At 40.3% G+C, this 21,670-nt stretch overlaps 1 protein-coding gene across 2 annotated transcripts in view; it reads left to right on the top strand.

Annotated features, from left to right (window-relative positions):
- Nucleotides 1-21,670, top strand: part of WDR26 (WD repeat domain 26) — a 39,491-nt gene that overhangs the window by 1,711 nt on the left and 16,110 nt on the right. The window contains exons 2-8 of one of the 2 annotated variants that reach the window (XM_037138773.2): nucleotides 944-1,043; nucleotides 1,144-1,200; nucleotides 6,949-7,085; nucleotides 10,439-10,536; nucleotides 11,374-11,530; nucleotides 18,566-18,704; nucleotides 20,568-20,708. In XM_037138773.2, coding sequence (XP_036994668.1) covers nucleotides 944-1,043; nucleotides 1,144-1,200; nucleotides 6,949-7,085; nucleotides 10,439-10,536; nucleotides 11,374-11,530; nucleotides 18,566-18,704; nucleotides 20,568-20,708 — 829 coding nt within the window. Of the gene's footprint in view, nucleotides 1-943; nucleotides 1,044-1,143; nucleotides 1,249-6,948; nucleotides 7,086-10,438; nucleotides 10,537-11,373; nucleotides 11,531-18,565; nucleotides 18,705-20,567; nucleotides 20,709-21,670 lie in introns of both variants that reach the window. The other variant, XM_037138772.2, reaches the window with a different exon arrangement.

Here is a 21,670-nt window from a genome sequence, read left to right as displayed (position 1 = left end):
CTTATGCCAGCCCATGCTGTCGTTCAGGATTTACAGATTTGTTCTGGGGACGGGGGAAAAGGGGCACTTTTAAAAAGTGGCATAAGTATTTTGATTCTCAGGCAGGTGATTGATTTGCACTGTTGAGCTGAAAAACAAATAGGGCTGAATAAGAAAGCCTTGAAACAGCTCTGTAAGACTAATAAAGGAAGGTTCTTAGGTATCAAAATAGCTGGTGGGAGAAACTGCATTTGATGATTCTTTTTCACTCAGAAATATAGGAAGATTTCACTTTTGTTTACAAGAAGGAAAAAGAATTGGTACAAAAACAGGTTTTCTAAATGCTAACAGCGAATTACTGAGACAAGAAGCAAGCCGACAGCCGCAGGAGGAAATAACTCGTGACTGTTTGGAACCTACACCATAGTAAATTTGCTATTTTTAGTGTAGAGAGAAAGGGAGTGATTTTTTCATGCTGGATTTATTTTAATTTTAAAGACTGACCTACTAGAATTTCTATGCAAACATGAGATCTGGATGTAAGGCTCTTCCCTAACACAGGGCATCTCTCTGGCCTTGTATGGAGCTCACAATTTTTCTATCTTTCAAAATACAACATTGTTAGTATATAGATCCTGGTTTTTCCATTCATTTAACCATTTGGTTACAAAATGTTTTTAGAAGCTGTATACTTCATTTAAACTTCTGAGGCATTAAGTGGCAAAAGTAGGAAGAAGTGACTTTGATTTTTAGTTTCAGGAAGGTTTTTAACTTGACAAAAATGAAGGTGGCAGTTTAAAAATCAAGTTGGTTTTAGCTAGGCACATTAAAGCTATTTCTTTCTTTTTTTCCTTCATGAGATTAGCTTAAAAACTTCGGCAACTGTTTTCATAGACATTAGTTGATTTGGAAGAGTGAACCCTGAAGTTGGCCAGGTCTTTTTTACACTGTATCTCTCCTGCAGCCAGACTGTTGATCTCCTCATGCAAGAGTCAGGATGTCGTTTAGAACATCCTTCTGCTACCAAATTCCGAAATCATGTCATGGAAGGAGACTGGGATAAGGTAAAGTAGGGCCTATAGAGCTGTGTGACTGCTGCTAAAGTTACGTACCTGACGTGCGTGCTGTGACATTTCTGTTTTTCTCTTATGCCACTTTTTGCAGGCAGAGAATGACCTGAATGAACTAAAGCCCTTAGTGCATTCTCCTCATGCTATTGTGGTAAGAGGCGCACTTGAAATCTCTCAAACGTTGTTGGGAATAATTGTGGTAAATACACTTTTGTTCTTAGTTTCACATTTATGCTTATTTTAGTAGGTTATTGATAACTTTAGGCTTCTGCCTCTTGTAAAAGATAAGGCCTAAAAAGAATTAAACTTTATGTAATTACCTTTGTAAACTAGAATGAGTGTTGATGATGTCTTAAAGTTTGAGTTTTGTATTTTTAAAATCATGTGTAGTAAGTGTCATTTGAACCTGGTTTATAAGGCAACCTATAAAATGGAAAGGTCATGCTTTTTGTGCTATTTATAGGAGTTTTATACTTCTAGAATCAAGGATAAATTACGTATTATTTAAACTACTGAATGTGCTGGTAAAGAATGTGTTGGGGGGGGTGTATAGAGCCTTAAATAGCTGATACTTTAATTTTTCTTTAGTCGTTGGAAATTATAGTTTGTTCGAACCAGCCCATTGGTGTGTGCACCATTTTCCATTCTTGCATTCCAATTGTGTGAATTGACAGTGTCAAAGTTTGTGGTATTTATGAGTCTTGTGGTGGGTTTGTATGTCAATTTGACCACTGGGCTCTACTCACTGGCCTTATTTCCCCAGCAAGATCAATATAGTAGTTCACCTGTTAGCGTCTTTCATAAATCTTAATGAGTCTCTTACACTGATAGGCTTTAATTCTTCAGTAGATGGGGGTGAGAGAGAGGAGGGGGTAAGTTCTCGTAAGTGCTTGTAATTAGGAACGTTGAAGAATCAGCTGCCAGCCTCTGCCTACTGGCTGCTTGACTTCTAGCTGGTGGATTTGTTGTCAGAAGCAGTTTCCTGTCTGATGGGGGAGGGAAAGAGGGGGGATGGAAAGTGAAGTAGGGAAACCAGCTGTTTGTTGAATATTAGTAACGAGTGTTATTTTGATTTTTTAAATTAATTGGGTCAAATGTTAATCTTTCTGCCTTTGTAAGCCTGAGAGGGTCTCCTGTTTTCATTTTGGGGTTTTTAAAAAAGCTTAATTACACAAGAGTTTTCAAATTTTTAATGTAATTTTATTAGAATAATATAACCCTAGAGAATGACCTTTAAGTGAACTAAAGGTGCAAACAAATAATGAACAAGTTACAGGTTCATTTAAATGGCTGATCTTTGTATTATCTTTTTTCTTTTAGTAAATATTTAAAATACTAAAACTTTTAACAACTATTAGAATGAGATATAATTAATTAACTCATGGAATAATCAATTCCATGGTAAAAAAAAAATGAAAACACAGAAGTTAAAATAAATGAACATCTGTATTCAAAAGGATGACAAATTTTCCAGTGGCTGAATTGTTCCCACTTGGTGCGTTTGGAGTTTTTAAAAGAAAAATGCTTAGTACCTTTGAACTGGCCGATTTCTCATTCATTGTTAGTTCTGACAAATTGAAAGGCGACCCTCAAATAAAATAAAGGCAGTAAGTGGCCAGACAAGAAGTGGCCAAGGGAGAGTGGCTTGTGTGGGGACAGCACGGCTCTTTTAAATAAGGTGTGATTTCTTGGAGGACCGTTCTCCTATTTTTAAGCTTCACCCAATTACATTTGTAATTTAGTGGTAAAAAATTTTTTGCATAGGCTCACTTCCTTTTTTTTTATGGTTTTATAGTAATTTGAGACTTTTGTATTGGGTTTAGATTATGATATCTCATTAGAAACCTTCATTAGAAGCAGCATGTGAAACTGAAGAAAGGTAGTTGTAGATAATAAGGAGGAATCCTTTCTTTTTACAGCCTGTTCAGTCTATAGAACATTCTAGGATCTAATAAAAGATGAAGATTAAATCTCTGGCTGAGCCTCACACCATCAAACTGTTTAGGTATTTATACGAAGCAAGGGGTTCCAGTTTTGTGTCACTTTAAGCATTGATGCATCAATTGCTTTTAAAGATTCAGTGCAGCGTTTTTTTTCCAGCTTTCTAATTATGTTTAGATTTACTCCTCTCCCCACCTCTATCTCCAGAAGATAACCTAATGGAAGCATAAATCTGTAATAATACCTTAGAAGACAACTCTTTGGGTTTTTTTTAACATCATTATTTTGACTGTATACCCAGACACATTTGATGACTTAGTCTAGACTAAAATTGTATTTTATTTTTAAACCTGAATGTTTTTATTGACCTAATCCACTCTCCCTTCTTCCCTGTGCACCTCCTCCTCCCCCATATTTTAAAATGGTTTCCAGTTAACTGATACTGGAAATAGCAGAATTTGCTCTGGATTTTCTGAAAACTGGGCTCATGAATCAACATTCTTTAGTTTGGGTTCAAATATACTTAGCCATGTTTGAGGAATTGGGGTGGGTATTTGAGGTCAGTAACAGAAAACTTGCGTGTGTCTAAAAACGTTGGATTCTTTATTTTTTAATATAATAGGAATATACCTAAAAGCATTCGAATCTTAATATACAAAAAGAACTAGTATATTTTAAAGTCAAATAGGGAGGAGTTTTGAGAGCCATAGTTTAAATATAATTTCCCCTTTCCTCTGAGTCATTTAGTTGATACAACTTGCTTATAACCTTGTTCCAGAGTTAGTCAGAACCACTGCTGGGTTGGCTAAGAGGCTATCCTCGATAAACAGACTTCCTGTGTATCGTAACTTGTAAGTGTTTCGCACTGAGTTCAGTGTCATTCTAGGGAGGACAGGATAGAACAGTGCAGATATTGGGGAGCACAGGGAAGGAGCAGCCAGATTTACCATGCGGGGCTGTCTTTCTCAGACAGGGGCTGTCTCGGGACTGGTCACTTCTCAGTGTCCAGTCTCTCTCGGATAGGAAAAGGAGGAAACACTGCTGGGCTAAAAGCTGCTGCAAAATGATCAGCAGCCAGAAATAATCTCAAAAATTAGGAGTTGGGGAAAGATAGAACAGAGAGTTTTTCTTTTTTCCTTCTTCTTCACTTAAGACGCTCATGATCCTTTAAAAAACTATTAGTAAAGCCTTGACCTCAGAAAACTTCAGTTTTGCCTTATTTTTAAAAACTTTTTAGTAAGTAATTAACATAAATGTTTATTTTCTTGAAACTGTATTTGCATTTTTGTGCCTTAAGTTTTGTAAAGTACAGTTTTACTCTCCATTCTTATTACCCTGTGTATCAAATGTTTGAATTTAACTGATTTTAAAGAGAATAAACATTTTCTCTCTCAACCAAACCTCTTTTTGTGATTGGCCAGCAGCGAGTTGGTTGCCATGTGCACCACCAGGATTTGATATCTGCTGATGCTCTTTGTCTTAATCTGGATAAAGTGACTCAGAAAAATGTTCTCGCACTGCTTTTATAGCATTCCCTGTGTACAGAAAAACGTGTTTGTATTGGCTTCTCTCAGAGCTTCACCCTGCCTTCCTCTTCTCGCCTGCCCTGCCTCTGCCCCACAGAAAGAGAATAACAAGTTCTAGCAGGATCTTGGTGGGAAAAGAAGGGGGAAGTAGCACTTGGGACACTGTCCCTACACACATTGGGAAGGGGAGGGGTGTGCATAGGACCTAATGACACATACCCAATCAATCAATCAATCAATCAATTGCCCTGAATTTTTAAAAAATCGCCCCCAAAATTCCCAGTTGCCAAGAAAATTTAGTGACAAAATGGTACATGCTGGCCAGCTCCGTGTGGCATTAAAATGAAAAAAAAAAAAAAATTCTGCAACTCAATATGATTTTCAAGTTTGAATGAAAAACACTATGTGATATGGAACTTCTAACAGTGGATTGATAAATGGAAATAGGTGAACTCTTCATTTCTAAAGAGTTGAAGTTTGTTTAAAAAGATAAAATAGTGAAAATATTCAGAATTAACTTCAAATATAAAACCCTTTGATTTTTAGATTGTTTTGTTTTAGTCTTTTTTGTCACCTGGTAGACTTCAAAGTATTTTTTAATTTGTATATAAAAGTAAGCTCAAGGTTACATGTACAGCAACACTTTTTAGGGCATCTGGGGAAAGAGTAGATTTCTGAAATTCATTCAGTCTGTCTAACATGATGTGTAAAATTTGGTAAGTGTAATTTTTCTAGAGTTACAGGACTTTTCATTTTTTTCTGTTCTTTAGCTGTAGATTTAAGATTACATTATTACCAAACATAAATAGTGTATCATATAAAAGATGAATTTAAATTATGCCTAGTTTACATGAGAGGGTTTGTTTTTACTTATTTTCTTTAAAAACCATTTTTTATTTATAAGTTTGTAGGTTATGCCTTTCTTCTAAATACTCCCTCACAGAAAATCTCAGAGCAATTATATGATACTCTTAATTCCGTAAATAAGTGATACTTTCTTCAAACCATTTTTGAAAAGCAGTATACTTTAATTTGTTTAAGCATTAATTTTTTTTTTAAGTCAGTGGATTTGAGATTCTTACCACTGCCTTCCTTAGAGTCTCTGAATGTAACTAGTATTTCCTATCTGCTAACCTTCCTGCCTGACTCCAGTGGCTGCGTGAGCACCACACAGCTGACGGATGGAAAGTCCCTCCCAGCAGTGTCCTCAATTAGATTCAAGGTTTAAAAGACATTCCAGACCTAATAGTCATAGACATCTCTTTTCTCTAACAAAAAGCTGCTGAGATTGTAACAGTCACTTTCAAGTTTAAAGTAAAATAATACAGTAAAGGAACATGAGAAAGTATTAAAGCCAAACACATTTCAGAAAAAAAAAAACAACCCACTAAATTTGAAAGTACTTCATCAGTTGGAAATGGCTTATCCTTTGGAGGGGAAAGAGCTAATAATTGTGCTTCACAGCTAAACACATCAGTGATCAGAGTGTTACCAATCCATAGTCACAAATGTTGATACTTTTGAAAGACCTTTAAAGAGTTGGTCCTTTATTGCCTCCTAGACAGAGTCAGTCTATCAAGCTTATGCTTTGAGTCATAGGAAAATAAGTACTTTGCACACCAGTCTATTTGCTGGGCAGCATTTTAGTCCATTTGCTGGGCAGCTCTTCTCATTTTGAATAAGCCCAAATCGGACACTTTGCAGTTTCTACCCCATGGCTCTAGTTCTGCATTTTGGTCTACTTAGTCATTCTTTCACTTTGTGGAATTTAAATAATCTTTCCATTCACTGAATTTTCTGCAGTCTTTTCAGAACCTGTTGCATAAAATTCCTTCTTTGCCCTATTATAAAAGTCAGAGTTTTTTGCCCCAGCTGGTGTGGCTCAGTGGACTGAGCGCATGTCTGCCAACTGAAAGGTCACTGGTTCGATACCCAGTCAGGGCACATGCCTGGGTCGCAGGCCAGGTCCCCAGTTAAAGGCATGCAAGAGGCAACTAATCAATGTATCTTTCATGAATTGTTGTTCCCCTTTCTCCTTCCCTTCCCCTCTCTCTGAAAGTAAATAAATAAAATCTTTAAAAAAAAGTCAGACATTTTTAAAAAGTAAATATAAAATACTTTGAATGGTTCTAAATTTTTATAGAAGAAACAAATGTTTTGAGGGAAGAATTTATTTTTCCTGTTTTGATGTCATTAATGATTGTATCTGACTTGAGGTTATTTGATCAAAGTCAATTTGTTAAGACATGGAATTGAGCAAAGTCTCATTTAATATACTGTGACTCTCTTAAATATTTGAGTCATATTGAAGCTTTATGAAGTTATTGTCAAAGGGCGTAGTAGAATGGTTTCTACTGTTCTGTTTAGGCACAAACATTTTCTGAACCTTCCATCAACTTTTTTCCCCTGACTGCTGCTTTCTGTCATGTCAGAGGATGAAGTTTTTGCTGCTGCAGCAGAAGTACCTGGAATACCTGGAGGATGGCAAGGTCCTGGAGGCACTTCAGGTTCTACGCTGTGAATTGACGCCACTGAAATACAATACAGAGCGCATTCATGTTCTTAGTGGGTAAGGAAGCTTAGTTCTTCGATTCCAGGTTGATGCAGAGGCTCTTTTATCAGGGTCACCATTCAGAGTTCCATCTGTTCAGCATTTTTCCAAGATCTGAATATTGCTAAAAGCTGAGGTAATCTTTATCTGGATAGAGCCACTTACATGCGAACTATTGTTTGTCATCCTAGGAATCTTTCCCTATTGGAATAGAGAGAGATTTAAGTGGGTAAAAGAAAGAAGAAATATGTATTGCCAGTGCATGGCCATTTCCTAATCTTCTATTAAAAAACCTATGGCAGAATTTTCTCTCAAACTAATAAGCAATGAAGTTTCTAGTATTGATGCATATATTTTTTTAATGTATACTTACCATGCACCAGGTCATTGCTAAGCATCTTATATGCGCAATCTCATTTTATTTTTCTGTCAATCCTTTAAAAGTTAAGAGTGTCCAAAGGCTTGGTTCTGGACCTCCTTTCTATGCTGTCTGCTCGCTCTTCCCGGGTAACCTCATTCCGTGGCCTCCACATGCCACCTATTTGCCAGTGGCTCTCAGATTCACCCTCTTACCTGAACTCCTCCCAGGTACATATCAGAGAGCCTGCCTGATGGTCCTCATTTGACCGATATGCTCCAAACAAAATTCTCCATTCCAGTTGTCCCTCCACCCACTTCACCCTCCCAGACCTGTTCCTTACTTCCCTCAGTGATCGGTAAGACTTTTACCCACTGGTTCCAACAAAAAAACCTAAGCCTCATCTTTGCATTTTCAGAAATCTTTTAACTTTGATATATATTGGCCTAAATCCAAAACATCCCAGATTTGTCTGTTTCGGTCCATCTTCACAGTTGCTACCCTAGTTAAGCCATAAACACCTCTCCCTCCCTTAACGTGTATTTCACAGAGCAGCCACAGAAGTGCATAAGCAAAACCATGTGTTAACTCACTTCTCTCTCTTCCTTAAAACTTTCCGCTGGCTTTCCTGCTCACTCAGAATGCCAGGTCTCTGGTCAAGCCCGCAAGGTCCCTTACCCTTTCCTGCCATCCTTACCTTGTTCACCACTGTCGCAGTACCAGTGTGAAGGCACTAATGCTGCCTGTTCCCTTTATCTTAAAGGTTCTTCCCCTAATCTCTGCGTAGCCAGCTCAGGTCGTGAACCAAATGCCCTCTCCTGGGACCACCCATCAGGCATTTTCTGCCACGTCTCTCTGTTTAGTGGTTTTATTTTTTTCTTTTACAGCATTTTCTACTGTATGATATGGCCTCAGCATCTAGCATAATCTGACAAATAATTGGTTTTTAAACATAAAAAGAAAGGCCCAGAGAGGTATAGGTTCATTTTAGGGTCTTTGCAGATAAGGGAACTGAGCCTCAGAGAAGTGAAGTAACCGGCCCAAGATGTAGCTGGTAAATCAGCTAAGATACAAAGCCCAGTCTGACCTATTCAAAATCTTGGGGCTTTACTTACTGCTACATCCTGAAATAGTAAATTCTGCCGGACATTTTCATACTGTAGCTGACGAATTACTTTATTCTGATTATCTTTTTCATAGGGTATCTGATTTCTGTATCACCTAATGCACAGGCAGCAAACACAAGGCCCGCAGGCTGAATCCTGCCCTCCACCTTGTTTCATTCGGCCTGGCACCTTGTTTCTACCCGGCAGCAGCACGGAGCTCTCTCATAACTGTCAAGGAGTGGTTACACTTATACAGTCCTAAAATTACATTCGGCCCTTCGAAGGCAACTGCGAGGCTGATGTGGCCCCGGTGAAAATGAGTTTGACACCCTTGACCTAAATGACATTCACATGGTGGATTTTTTTTTTTTTTTCTGGTCTGGCGGTAGTACATACAATTTAATTATACAGTTTTTATTCTGAAATGAGCTTCATCAAGTTTATCCCTTGAGTGTTTCACATAAGGAAATAGCCCAGAGATGACAGGCTGTGGAGTTGGCATCATAACCCAGTCCAGTGTTTTTGGTTACAACATGTGACTTCCCATAAACATTCATTTGCAGCCTTAAGGTGCAGTATTTTCAGAAGGGCACAGAAGCAGTTGTAGGCCACTTTTGCAAAATTTAAAAGGTAAAACTATTGTTTCATAAAGTTATTGGTAATAAATTTTACCCCTAAAAAGTTATGTTTGAAACCAAATTTTTATAATATCCAGCTTATAGTAGATTGGCTTAAGTCTAACTATTCACACTTTTTTTTTTTTAATGTAAGTTCTCATCACCTAAGACACTGTGTACTTAATAGCAAGAGAGCAAGTAGTTTGGCTGTTTGGTGGAAAGCTATTAAACCACGTAGATGCTAAATGCAGTGGAGAAAAGGAGGAGGTGGTACCCCGGTAACTGAGAGGTTGCTGGTACCTGTCCTGTACTGAGCGCTGCATGTATACTCCATCGTCATTACTCCTTACTGCCCTGTTTCATACCCTTTTTCCAAGTGAGAAGAACAGGTCTGTCTTTGAACAGAGTACCAGGCACATAGCAGGAGACTTGCTAGGTGTAATCTCCATGTTTGAATAATGCCTTTACTTCTTTTACTTTTAAAGCCCGTTCTTCTGAGAAGAGCCAGAACCAGGTCAGGGTCACACATCTAGCAGGGGGCCCTCGTGGATTCTCCAGAATCCACGAACTTAACGTTCGGGCCTCCTTCAGCACATAGTAATAAGACAGTGCCCACATGTCCTGCTTTGGGATCTCAGTACCTCTCACGGGATGCCACAAGGATGGTTGTCCAGTTATACCATTTCTTGAGTGACGTTTATGATAAACTTAAAGGTAGGTTGTTTTCTTTAATGGATATATCTTTTAAGATTTTCTTGAGTTTTGTCTCACTGCTGAGAAGTGGTTAGGTTAGCATAGTGGTTAAGAACAAGTTCTGTAGCTGCAACACCTGTGTTCTTCTGCCTGCTTGGCCTCTTAACTTACCCCTAAGCCAGGGACTGAACCTTTATGTGCTTTTGTTTCCTCACATGTAAAATAAGAGTAATAGTGCATACTCATACAGAATTGTCAGGAGCACTAAGTGGAGTCGTAGTAGGTGTTGAGTGCTGGGGACAGAGCCTGGCACTCAGTAAGAGCTATATGTAGGTAACAAAAATAATGAATGTAAGAATGTGTAAAGAGATGATATATACTAAAATAGCATACTTAGCTATTTTTGTTATATCCCTTTTTATAGTTATATCCAGGTGCTAGGTTGTATTAATGAATTGGACCCCCTCTAGAAGTTGCTTCCTGATAAATGTTTCTTAGTGAGAATTTAGATAGCCCAAGTATAATCGGTATTTTTCAGTTATGTTTAATCCAGAGAGGAAGGCTTGATCTTTGGCTCTTTCTCTGTCGTGTTTTTAGGTATCTCATGTGTAGCCATGCAGAAGACCTGCGTGCAAAAGCAGAGTGGGAAGGCAAAGGGACAGCTTCCCGATCCAAACTCTTGGACAAACTTCAGAGTAAGAGTCTCATTTTTGGTGCTTCTGTGTTTGCTGTTATATTAGACGTGGGTATTAGGAATCATTAAGGAAGACTTGTGTCTAGACACACTCGGATCAAGTGGCTCTTTAGGGAGAGGTTTTATGGAAGGTCATGCAGAGACCCTTTAAACCAGAGGTCCTCACACTCTGCCCCGGAGTCTGAGGAGCTCACCTCCAGAGTCAGGGAGAGGGGCGCTCGTCCCAAGCTGCCCCCCTTTCCCCAGTGGCGATGCTGCCCTGAGGTTGTGTTTGGGGGAGAAGAGCCGCGGATAGAGGGCAAGTGTGTGAAGCACAGCTCTGAGCAGTGTGTGTTTAAATGCTGTGTTGTTTCCATCCTGAGACTGGAAACCGTGCTTGGAGACACACAGGGCATTGAAGGGTCGGAGCAGACCAGTGTCCGCATCAGTGCGCTGGCCGTTCCCTGGATTTTCATTAGGCATTAGAGGCAGCATTTTGACTTGGTCTTTGTTAACTTGAGATTTTTTTTTTTTATACTTTTAGTGATGCGTACACAATCATCTTTGAAATTTATGCCATAGTCACCACCTTTTTTTGTTGTTGATTTTTTGTTTGTTTGTTTTTTTTTTAATCCACATACAAATGAAAGCCCTCCTGTCCAGGTGTCTCCCATCAGTGGCGGCACATCTGCAGCTTACACGTGAAGTGCTCATAAAGCTCCTGCCGCGTTGGCCAGAACCGCCCGCCTACGGGGCAGTGTTGGGGGGGGGCAGGCAGGTGTCTTAAGTAGGAGTTTATCCTGTTTGGGTTTTTGACCTAATTTTTATTTCTCTTTGTAAAAATGTGTTCCTATTGAAGCCTATTTGCCACCATCGGTGATGCTGCCCCCACGGCGCTTACAGACTCTCCTGCGGCAGGCGGTGGAGCTGCAGCGGGACCGGTGCCTGTACCACAACACCAAGCTGGACAGCAGCCTGGATTCCGTGTCCCTGCTCATCGATCATGTCTGCAGTAGGTGAGAGGGAAGCCGGCGTTCCCCAGGCTCGGCTCGGCCTTTATTCACGCGTTTTCTTTCTTCGTTTTATCCAGTAGCTATAAAACAATTCCTGTCCGATTTAGCCTTTGTTCCTGAGTGAAGCTAGAACTGCTAAAGTTCAGTGGGAAGAGAAATCTGTATATGTTTATGTATAGGAGACCATCCTCGGGAACTGAAGCTGGAAAATCTATTTTTCTTTTTTTCTCTATTGGGTTTGGTTGGTCATTTTCTGGTCCTTTTTATTAAGACTCACAGGGGACCTTGTGTGGGAATGCCAGGGACCTAAGTGTGTGCCACACTTGGACGCCAGAAGTTACTTCATGACTCTTTTCTGGATACGATGGCTGTTTAAATTACAGCCCCAATTAGTCCCTGCCCGTAAAGATCATGAAAATACTTTTCCCTAATGAGAGTTCTGCTTTTTAACAGAAGATGGCTGCTAAACAAAAATGGTTGGAATAACAGGCATTAACTTTCCCACCTGGGTTTTGTTTTTATACCTACCATTGTGCCTAGTTTTAACTGGTAAGAATTCAGGCTCCATTTTTGATGTTAGGAGTATTTTGAGTAAAAATGTCCCTGCTGTTTTAATAATCTCCAGAAGAGTGGGAGAGCTTTACTTTCAGATGTGGGAGGAGCAGACTGGGCAGTCTTCTGAACCCCAGTAGAAAAACTGGGTGGGGCTGGGGGGCTAATCTGGGGGCCAGACGCCATCCCAGGGCCACTGAAAGGGGCGTGCCCAGGAAGGACAAAGTGTGTAAGAGTGAGGGCTTGGGAGAATGAGGGGCTTGGAATGACCATCGACATTACCTGTGAGTGAGAATGATCGTGTAGGTGTGCACACACTACTTTCCCAAGCAGTTGGGTTCTAACGTCACTCTCCCTAGTCAAAGTAAGAAATAATCATTTGAGCTGCTGGCCTTAACCTTCGAATGTTACTTGCCTTTAAGCGCTGGTGATACTTGGTGCCTGTCTGAAATGTTCTAAAAGAAAGTGATTAGAAGTCCTTTTCCTTTGTGCCTTTTACTCTGTACTCTTTAACATTGGTTTTCAACTTGCTAAGTCTTTTCATTTAAATTCAATAGAGGTAGGAGGAGATAATACATTAAAAGGCTATATGGTTTCATATTTCATAGCTGCTTTAGGGAATTTGAGACCAGTGTGAAAATTAAGGCAGTTGTGAACCCAAATCTTTTTTTGGTTCTTGAATTCGTTGTTGGTAGAATACACTCACAGGTATTTATGGCAGACTTGATGGTTCAAAGGTGTCCATAAGTTAAGAGCTTGCCTTCCTGTTGGGAAGCTGAAATCTGGGAGAGTGTGACCTACATATTCCTAAGCTGTAACTCCTCTACCGGTACCTTTGAAAGCAAATGATAGAAAATACGTGGTTTAACTTTTTCAAGCCTCAGAGCAGCGACCAGTCTCCTTATGACCTGTGTAGAGAGCACTCTGAAGCTTTGCACAGGAATGAAAGCGCTTGGTCTTCTAAGTAACATTTTTAAAACAAAACAAAACTTGGACTCTCCTCCTCCTAGTTGCTCCCCTCGCCCCACCTCTGCTTTAAAGCCAGCTTCTTAAGAGAGTTGCCTGTGGTACTGTACACTCAGTGTCCCCGTCCTCCCCAACCCTTCAGGTTTCCGTGGCGTTGGACTTGTGCGGCCGGCCGGCCCCAGAACTGCTGGCGGTGTTGGTGAGGAACAGCGCCCTGCTCAGTCCAGTGGCTGCTTTCCACTGTGTTTTTTGACCTTCCTCTACCATTTGACTGCTTGGCCTTGAAACTTTTCCATTGACTTCTAAGACATTTCTTGGCTTTACTCCTGGCTACTTTTTAGGCTCTTCCTCTTTATCCATCCCTTTAATAAGTGTGTGTTCCAGTGTTATGTTTCTTTTCTCACCCTGCTCCCCACCTTTGGGTTACACTTCCAAGGTTCTAATGACTCCTAATCTGGGCTAGAAATGCAGAATTCGTCTTCTAAGCCTTACTAGACCTTTAATTCGACAGTGTGGGTGTCGCTCAGGTACTTTAAATGCAACGTCAGAAATGGAAGCTCGCTCTCCCTGGCCGTCCATGCAAAGCCCGCTTTTCCTCTTGAACTCCCTCTCTTGGTGAAGGCTGCCGTCTCCCCAGTTTCTTCAGGCCAGAAACTCAGGACTTAGCCTTGACTCTCACTGGTGGGGACGAGTTTAAAGGCATTAAGAGAGAAGACGTCAGGCATTAAGTCAGTATATACAGTCTTCATGGTGAGTTGTGCCCTTTCTTGCTGAACTGGGAAAATAGAGCCTGAATTTGATTTCATTCCAAGTGTTCCACACTCATCTAGAAGTCTTCAAAAGAAAAGTTAAGCCCTGGCTGGTGTAGCTCAGTGGAGTGAGCGCAGATTGAGAAATGGGGGGTCGCCGGTTCGATTCCTGGTCAGGGCACATGCCTGGGTTGCAAGCCAGTTCCCAGGAGGGGCCAGTTCCCAGCAGGGCACACATGAGAAGCAACCATACATTGATATTTCTCTCCCTCTTCCCTTCTAAAGATAAATAATAAAAAAAAACAACACCTAGATTTTAGAACTAGAACACTGTATCTTCAGAAGTTAAATCCTAGCATTGAAATTAAATACCAGCTCTTCCCTCTGGGGAATAGAAAATCAATTATAATTAAGTAAACTATAGGTCTTTTAAAAAAGACCTGATCAGCACTGAAAAGTTTTTTATTAGATTATGTATTATATATGTTTTTTAAGTTAATGTAGACATATTTTTTCATTAAGTTTCACCAGTAATGAAGAAATTTTTTCATGACTTTGTGATTTTTTTCCCACAAGTAACCAATGAAAGGATATTTCCACAGACTGCTTTATAAATACTAATTTTAAGTAAAGGATTATCAAATATTTATAGAAACTTAAAAAGTTAAGGTTCAGTTTGATTTTAAGATGCTACATTTTATTCAGTTTTATCTGGGAAGGTACTAATATTTTTAACATCATCTTAAATTTTAAATTTATTTGAAAACAAAGGGAAACTCACTTGTATACATTCAAAATTAGGCTTTTAAGAAACAGGGAGGAGACTTCCGCCAAGACGGAGGCGTAGGTGGAAGCACTGCATCTTCTCGCACAACTAAGTTTGAAAACAACAAAGTTTTAGCAACAAAAACACAGCCAAACCACAGAAAATTGAACTACACAGAAGTCCGACAACAACGAACCCTTCAGCCAAACCAGTAAGAGGGGCAGAGCCAGCAGCAGAGTGGGGTCGGGCAGGAAAGATCCACTGGATGGACCCAGGTGCGCCGGCAGCCATAGGCGGATCCCAGGTGTGGAGTAGCAGGTGGACCCACTGAGGGCGCAAGGTGGTGGACTCACTGAGGGCTGACCACAGTCACACATTCGAGTGCAGATAAACCGGTGAAGGAGCGAAGCAGTGAGACAGACTGTGCGGTGAGACAGGCCCCAGTGGTGGAAAGTGGCAGAGGGGACCGCCTTTGTCCCTCTCTGACCCCACCCCCACATACAGCATCACAATCCAGTGACCTGGGTGGCCCCACCTTGGTGAACACCTCCTCATACGTAACAGGCACAAACATCAAAACATGGCTCAAGGACAACTCAGAGCCCCAGTGCCGATAAATCTAAGTGATGAAGAAATAGCCAAACTTTCAGATGCACAGTTCAAAATACTGGTGATCAGGATGCTCACAGAACTGGTTGATTTTAGTCACAAATTAGAGGAACATATGAAGGCTAAACTAATTGAAATGAATGGAAACGCACAGGAAACCAATAGTAATGGAAAGGAAATTGGGACTCAAATCAAAGGAGTGGACCAGAAGGAGGAAAAAAAGGACTAAACAAAAGGATGAAGAAACAAGAATTCAAAAAAATGAGGAGAGTCTTAGGAAACTCCAGGACATCTTTAAACGCTCCAACATCCAAATTATAGGGGTACCAGAAGGGAAGAGGAACAGCCACGAGTGGAACACTTATTTGAACAAATAATAAAGGAGAATTTCCCCAATCCAGCAAAGGAAATAGCCTTCCAGGAAATCCAGGAAGCTCAGAGAGTCCCAAAGAAGTTGGACCCAAGAAGGAACACACCAAGGCACATCTTAATTACATTAGCCAAGATTAAAATGAAGGAGAGAATCCTAGAAGCAGCAAGAAATAAAGGTACAGTCACCTACAAAGGAGTTCCCATCAGACTGTCAGCGGATTTCTCAAAAGAGACCTTACAGGCAAGAAGGGAGGTATTCCAAGTCATGAAATCCAAAGACCTACAACCAAGATTGCTCTATCCAGCAAAGTTTTCATTTAGAATGGAAGGGCAGATAAAGTGCTTCTCAGATAAGATCAAATTCAAGGAGTTCATCATCACCAAGCCCTTATTATATGAAATGTTAAAGGGACTTATCTAAGAAAAAGAAGTTTAAAAAAACATGAACAGTGAAAGGACAACAAACTCACAGTTATTAACAACCACACCTAAAACAAAAGCAAGCTAAGAGGACAGCTAGATCAGGAGTGGAAACATAGAAATGAAGATCTCATGGAGGGTTAGCAACAGGGGAGTGGGAGGAGAAGGGGGAGAAGGTACAGAAAATAAGTAGCAGAGGTGGTAGGTAGAAAATAGGGGGAAGGGCAAGAATAGTATGGGAAATATAGAATCTAAAGAACTCGAGACACGTGGTCATAAACTAAAGGGGAGGAATGGTGGGGGAGGGGTGTGCAGGGTGGAGGGAAATAAAGTGGGGAAATAGAACTGTAATGGCATAATCAATAAAATATATTAAAAAGAATTTGATTACTAAAAAAAATTAAAAACCAAAAAACAAGAAACAGGGAGCTATTAGTCTTTAAAAGATTATTTAAATAACAGAGTAATGACACTACCGTTTCAGTGACAGTCAGATACAGCTATCAGTAGACATGGTGCCTCGTGCCGTGTAAGTTTGATATTTTGAGTCTCCTTTTTAAGGACATTCTGCCGCTGTGGTTTTATTTTTTATTTTTATTTTTTATTCTTTTTTATTTAGTTACTTTTCAAGTACATTTTTTTTTCTCTCCCCCCCCCCCCCCGCCCGATCTCCCCCCCCCCTCCCATTCCCCCCCCCCCCCCCCCCGTCCTCATCTCTGTGTCTTTCATACTTGTTCCTCATCCGCTGTGGTTTTAGATGTCCCTGTTCATCTATGGTCAACTTGAGCTACTTGAATTTTTATATATTTTATGCCTAGATACTAAGCATTTCTCACTGAATGACATCACTATTGATTAATACTAGAAGGGGGAAACATCATTTTGAATATTGAAAGTATTTATTTGATTGGAATTTTATCCAGCCATGTCTCAAAATATGAGTCAGTAGTGATGCTTGGAAAGAAAACAGGCCGTGGAGTCAGCCACTGGTTGAAATCCTAGCTCAGTCGTTCATCAGTCAGCAGGACCTGGTCAGTGACTTGCCTTTTTTGAGCCTCCTGAAAATGCGGTGTTACTTCCCTTGCAAGGTGGTTCTGAGAATCAGCGATACTATATATAAAGCAACACAGGGCTCGGCATCTAGTATGTGCTTTATATGTGTCAGTGGTATTTATTATGTTTCAGTTCAGGTACAGAATAAGAGTTTAATGTTAAAGTAGCTTTTAAGTAGACAATCTGAAAGTTTAAACCAGCCTCCAAAGAGCCAACTGCTGATGGAGATTACCATGGGCGCCAAAGTCGATTTATTTTTATTTTTATTTTTTTAAAGATTTTATTTATTTATCTTTAGAGATAAAGGGAAGGGAAGAAGACAAGTATCAATGTATGGTTGCCTCTCGTGTGTCCCCCACTGGGAACTGGCCTGCAACCCAGGCATGCGCCGTGACTGGGAATCGAACCACGATTGTGTGGTTCGCAGGCGCGTGCTCAATCCACTTAGCTACACCAGCCAGGGCTAATTTATTTTTAAATATATTCTACCAGTAAGGCTAGTGAGTTGACAAAATATACTTTTAGATTATAGATTGGTTGGGGGTGAATAGGGAAGTGCAGTGACTTTCGTTACGACACAGGAATGCACGATGTAGTGCTGTAGTGTGTAACGGGAGAACGCAGTGTAGTGCTGTACTGTCCAGAGAGTAGCCGCTGGTTGCATACGACCATTTAAATTTAAATGCAAAGTCGGTCAAAGGAAAGTTAAATTTAGAAGTCAGGTTCCTGAAGTGCACTAGCCACATTTCAGATGCTCAATAACCGTATGTGGCTGGCAGTACCAGACAGAAGGGCACGGCTGCGTGACCTCTGCACTGTCACAGAAAGCTTATCAGATGGTGTCGATGGAGAAACCGGAAAAGGATAGAATGGGTTTTTTAAAGTGAGTATTTAATTAGTATAATTCTTAAAACTTTTTCCTCTTGGTGATGTTAGTGATAGAATTCTTTGCCCTTCATATGTAACTACCACTTACAAAGTACTAGCTAAGTGTCAGGCTCAATCTGAATGCTTTGCATTTAGTCTCTCGTGCTTTTATTTCGTCCTCGTATACGGAGTTCTATGGCTCTGAGGCTCGGAGGAGTCACGTGACTCACCCAAACAGGAAAGTGGTGACCTAGCCTTGTCTGACCACAGTATCTCTTCTCTTTGTAAAACGAAGTTGCGTTTCTGTGAATGAAAATGTACTTTATTCCTTCCCAAAACAACCCAGTGCCAGCCAACTTCTACAAGCCCTGATTATTAATTTTTATGTATGTAAGTTGACTTAATTAGAAGGAAAAATCTCTGATAACATACTTCCTCTCTCTTTAAAAAAGAATAAGTTGAAGTAGATGTTAGATTACTGATTTCCCCTAAAATTGCCTTGACTAACGTTATATTTTCTTTTTTCGGCACACTAGTATAAACTTGACTGTTTAGATTTACAAATGCATTCATTTCTTATTTTTAAAGTTTTTGATCTCCAGAGAAGTTTATCAGTTGTGTAATCTTTGTTGTTATGATTAATCTCTTCAGAAAGAATAATTCTTTGTGAACTTCTTTGTTTAGGAGGCAGTTCCCATGTTACACCCAGCAGATACTCACGGAGCATTGTAATGAAGTGTGGTTCTGTAAATTCTCTAATGACGGCACTAAACTAGCAACAGGATCGAAGGATACAACAGTTATCATATGGCAAGTGGATCCGGTATGTACCCCAGTGTGAGTGTAGATTGCAGAGATCACTTCCGATGTAACTGAGTGCACATTTTTTGTCATCTCCGTCGTGTCTTGCCTCTTTCTGTGTTGTCTAGCTCATGGAACAGAAATGGTCAGAGTTGTTGAGTGTTATGTGCTAGTGATTGTGCTAAGTCTGTGTGTGCATTATTTAATTTACTCCTCTGAATAATTCCCTGAGATACCAACCTTTCCATTCTTTAAGTGAGAAAACTGACACAGAAGTTCAATGCCCAGGCTCTCACAGCCAGTAAGTGGAAGAATTAGACCCAAATCCAGGACATTTTGACCGTAGACCCACTGCGCTTCGTGTCTCTGCTCATTTCTGTCTCTGTCAGTACTTGATTTACGGACTAATACGATGTCCTGTCATTACCATTCTGCCTCCTGAAACCCTTCCTTGTCTTGTGCAATTCGTGGAACCTCTGTTAAACAGCCCCTGCCTTCCTGTCCGCGGTCAAGAGTGTTGCGTCCTGGGTTTGAAATTTGAGTTCTCTCTAAAATCAGATTTGTCTTCGTTTATATCCAGGTGACCTACAGATGTGTAGAAATAAGTATTTCTATTTCTAATGTAATGCCTAACAGAGTACACTAATCTGCCTAAAGTATCTGCCTAATATTACCCAATATGATACCTAATGCTGCATTGTTAATTGTCTACGTTCAGGAGGGAAGAAAATACTGAATTTTAGCACATAGTTTTTAAAAGTGAAAATGTGTGTTTCCTCTCATTTAAGTTCAAGGATTCGTGCTTCTATCCCTGATGACTCCTTAGGAGACCTCGGGTTAGGAGCCACTGGGAAAGCAGTCTAGAGTTTAGAAAAGGAAATCAGACACACTGAAATAAGTATCATACAACATATATAAAGTATCACAGAAGCACAGAGGAGCTTCGCAGATAGAGTACCTACGTCATTTGAGCCTCGCTGTGCATGACATGGGGAGACAGGAACAGGGTGTTCTAAAAGGAGAGGCTTTCAAGCATCATGCTAAGTGAAAGAAGCCAGTTACCAAAGACCGCATGTAGGACCCATTTATATCAAATGTTCAGAACAGGCAAATCCGTAGAGAAAGTGGTGCCACAGAGGGAGGGGGCATGGTGCCGTAACTGTAGGTAAGTATGGGTTTCTTTTGGGAGTTATTTGAAAATGTTGTCAAATTAGAGGTTGGTGGTGGTTACCTGATCTTGTGACTATATTAAAAGCCACTAAACTGTATACTTTAAAGGAGTGAATTTAGCCCTGGCTGGTGTGGCTCAGTGGTTTGAGCATGGGCCTGTGAACCAGAGGATCGTGGTTCGATTCCCAGTCAGGGCACATGCCTGGGTTGCAGGCAGGTTCCCTGCAGGCCAGTTCCCTGTAGGGGATGCATGCACTAGAGGCAACCATACATTGATATTTCTCTCCCTCTCTCCTTCCCTTCCCCTCTAAAGATAAATAAATAACTCTTTAAAAAAAAAAAAAAAGGAGTGAATTTTAGGTATATAAGTCACATCTCAATAAAGCTGTTTTAAAAAATAAGAGGTAGCTCTTTTCACACACCTGCCTGTGTTCCGTTTCCTTGAGAGCCTCCCAGGGGCAGAGTTTGTGTCGTCTTTGTATTTCCATCTGGCACACACTGCCTTGTGGAGAGTAGGAGCTTAGTCAACGCTGAGCATGAGTACGCCTTTCTGAAGCAAGCTGTCCGCTTCCATTGGAGGAAGATGGGTGAAATTGTGAAAACTTCCTCAGATTATATTATCAAAGTACATCTTTGTAGCGGTATAAGCTCTCGTGCTCAAGAAAGAGTGCCTTTGGGGGTGCGAGCTGACGGAGTTGTCTGTCTTTCCTCCTAGGATACACACCTGCTGAAACTACTCAAAACATTAGAAGGACATGCTTATGGCGTTTCGTATATTGCATGGAGTCCAGATGACAACTATCTCGTTGCTTGTGGCCCAGATGACTGCTCTGAGCTTTGGCTTTGGAATGTACAAGTAAGCAAGTTCCGTTTTGGGTGTAGCCTTTAAGTAGAGCAGAGCCCTCACGACGTAGAACAGGGCCGTTAACGGAGATTGCCGTATGTGTCTCCTAAAAGGGAGTCCTTCCAATGGAACCCAAGGGTCCAGATGTTTTATAAATTTAAATATTATGCGAAGCATGATCAATGAGTATTTTCACGAGTGTTGTACTATAGAATTTGTACTATTTACTGCAGTAGTTTGTACCTCCAAAAACATTTTGTATTTCACGGTTTTCATAATTGTACACAAAACTTACCTTTCAAGTGCAAAAACATCAGCATTAACCCAGATATCCCATTCTACTGACAATTGCACCATCTCCTGACCTATATTTAATTTCCGATTTAGTTTAGTAAATTGAAATGATGTTTTCAATGCTTACTTTTAAGGGCTTTATTACTGCTTCTAAATGAAAATTCGAACTTTATCCAGGGTCCCATTTTAGATAAACTCAGCATTAAGTTCACTCCATCATCTACAAATGTGATTTGGAAATCTTCTAGTTATGATTTAAAATTTTTTAAAACTGACTGGTTAGGTGACCTTTTTTTTTCCCACCCGTTAAGCCCTAGGCAAGGGAGTGGTCCAGGCTATGATTTGAGTGTAAAAGTATAAGTTGATAGGGTACCATTTTTGAGTCTGGGGAACTGTACGTAAGGTGGTTTTTACCAAGAGACTGAAAACGAAGCTGCATGGAGATGACCAAGATAAAGATGATACAGAGAACAGAATGAATGCTGAGATGTACCCAAAGGTGATGTGCCATAGTACCGATCCTGCTGCTAGAGCAGTAAGACTTTTCTTACTGCTCAGCCGTTTGTTTCCTCCGCAGCTTTTTACTGAGGGAATTTCCAAATATTAAGAAAAGTTGAAAGAAGAGTCCAACAATAACCCATATCCCCACCATTTGAGATTCAGCTGTTGTTTTGGTGCTG

This window comes from Artibeus jamaicensis, unplaced genomic scaffold, assembly GCF_021234435.1.
Source record: "Artibeus jamaicensis isolate MK-2021 breed Jamaican fruit bat unplaced genomic scaffold, CSHL_Jam_final scaffold_754, whole genome shotgun sequence".
Lineage (NCBI taxonomy): Eukaryota > Metazoa > Chordata > Mammalia > Chiroptera > Phyllostomidae > Artibeus > Artibeus jamaicensis.
This window is presented reverse-complemented; position numbering and strand designations above follow the sequence as displayed.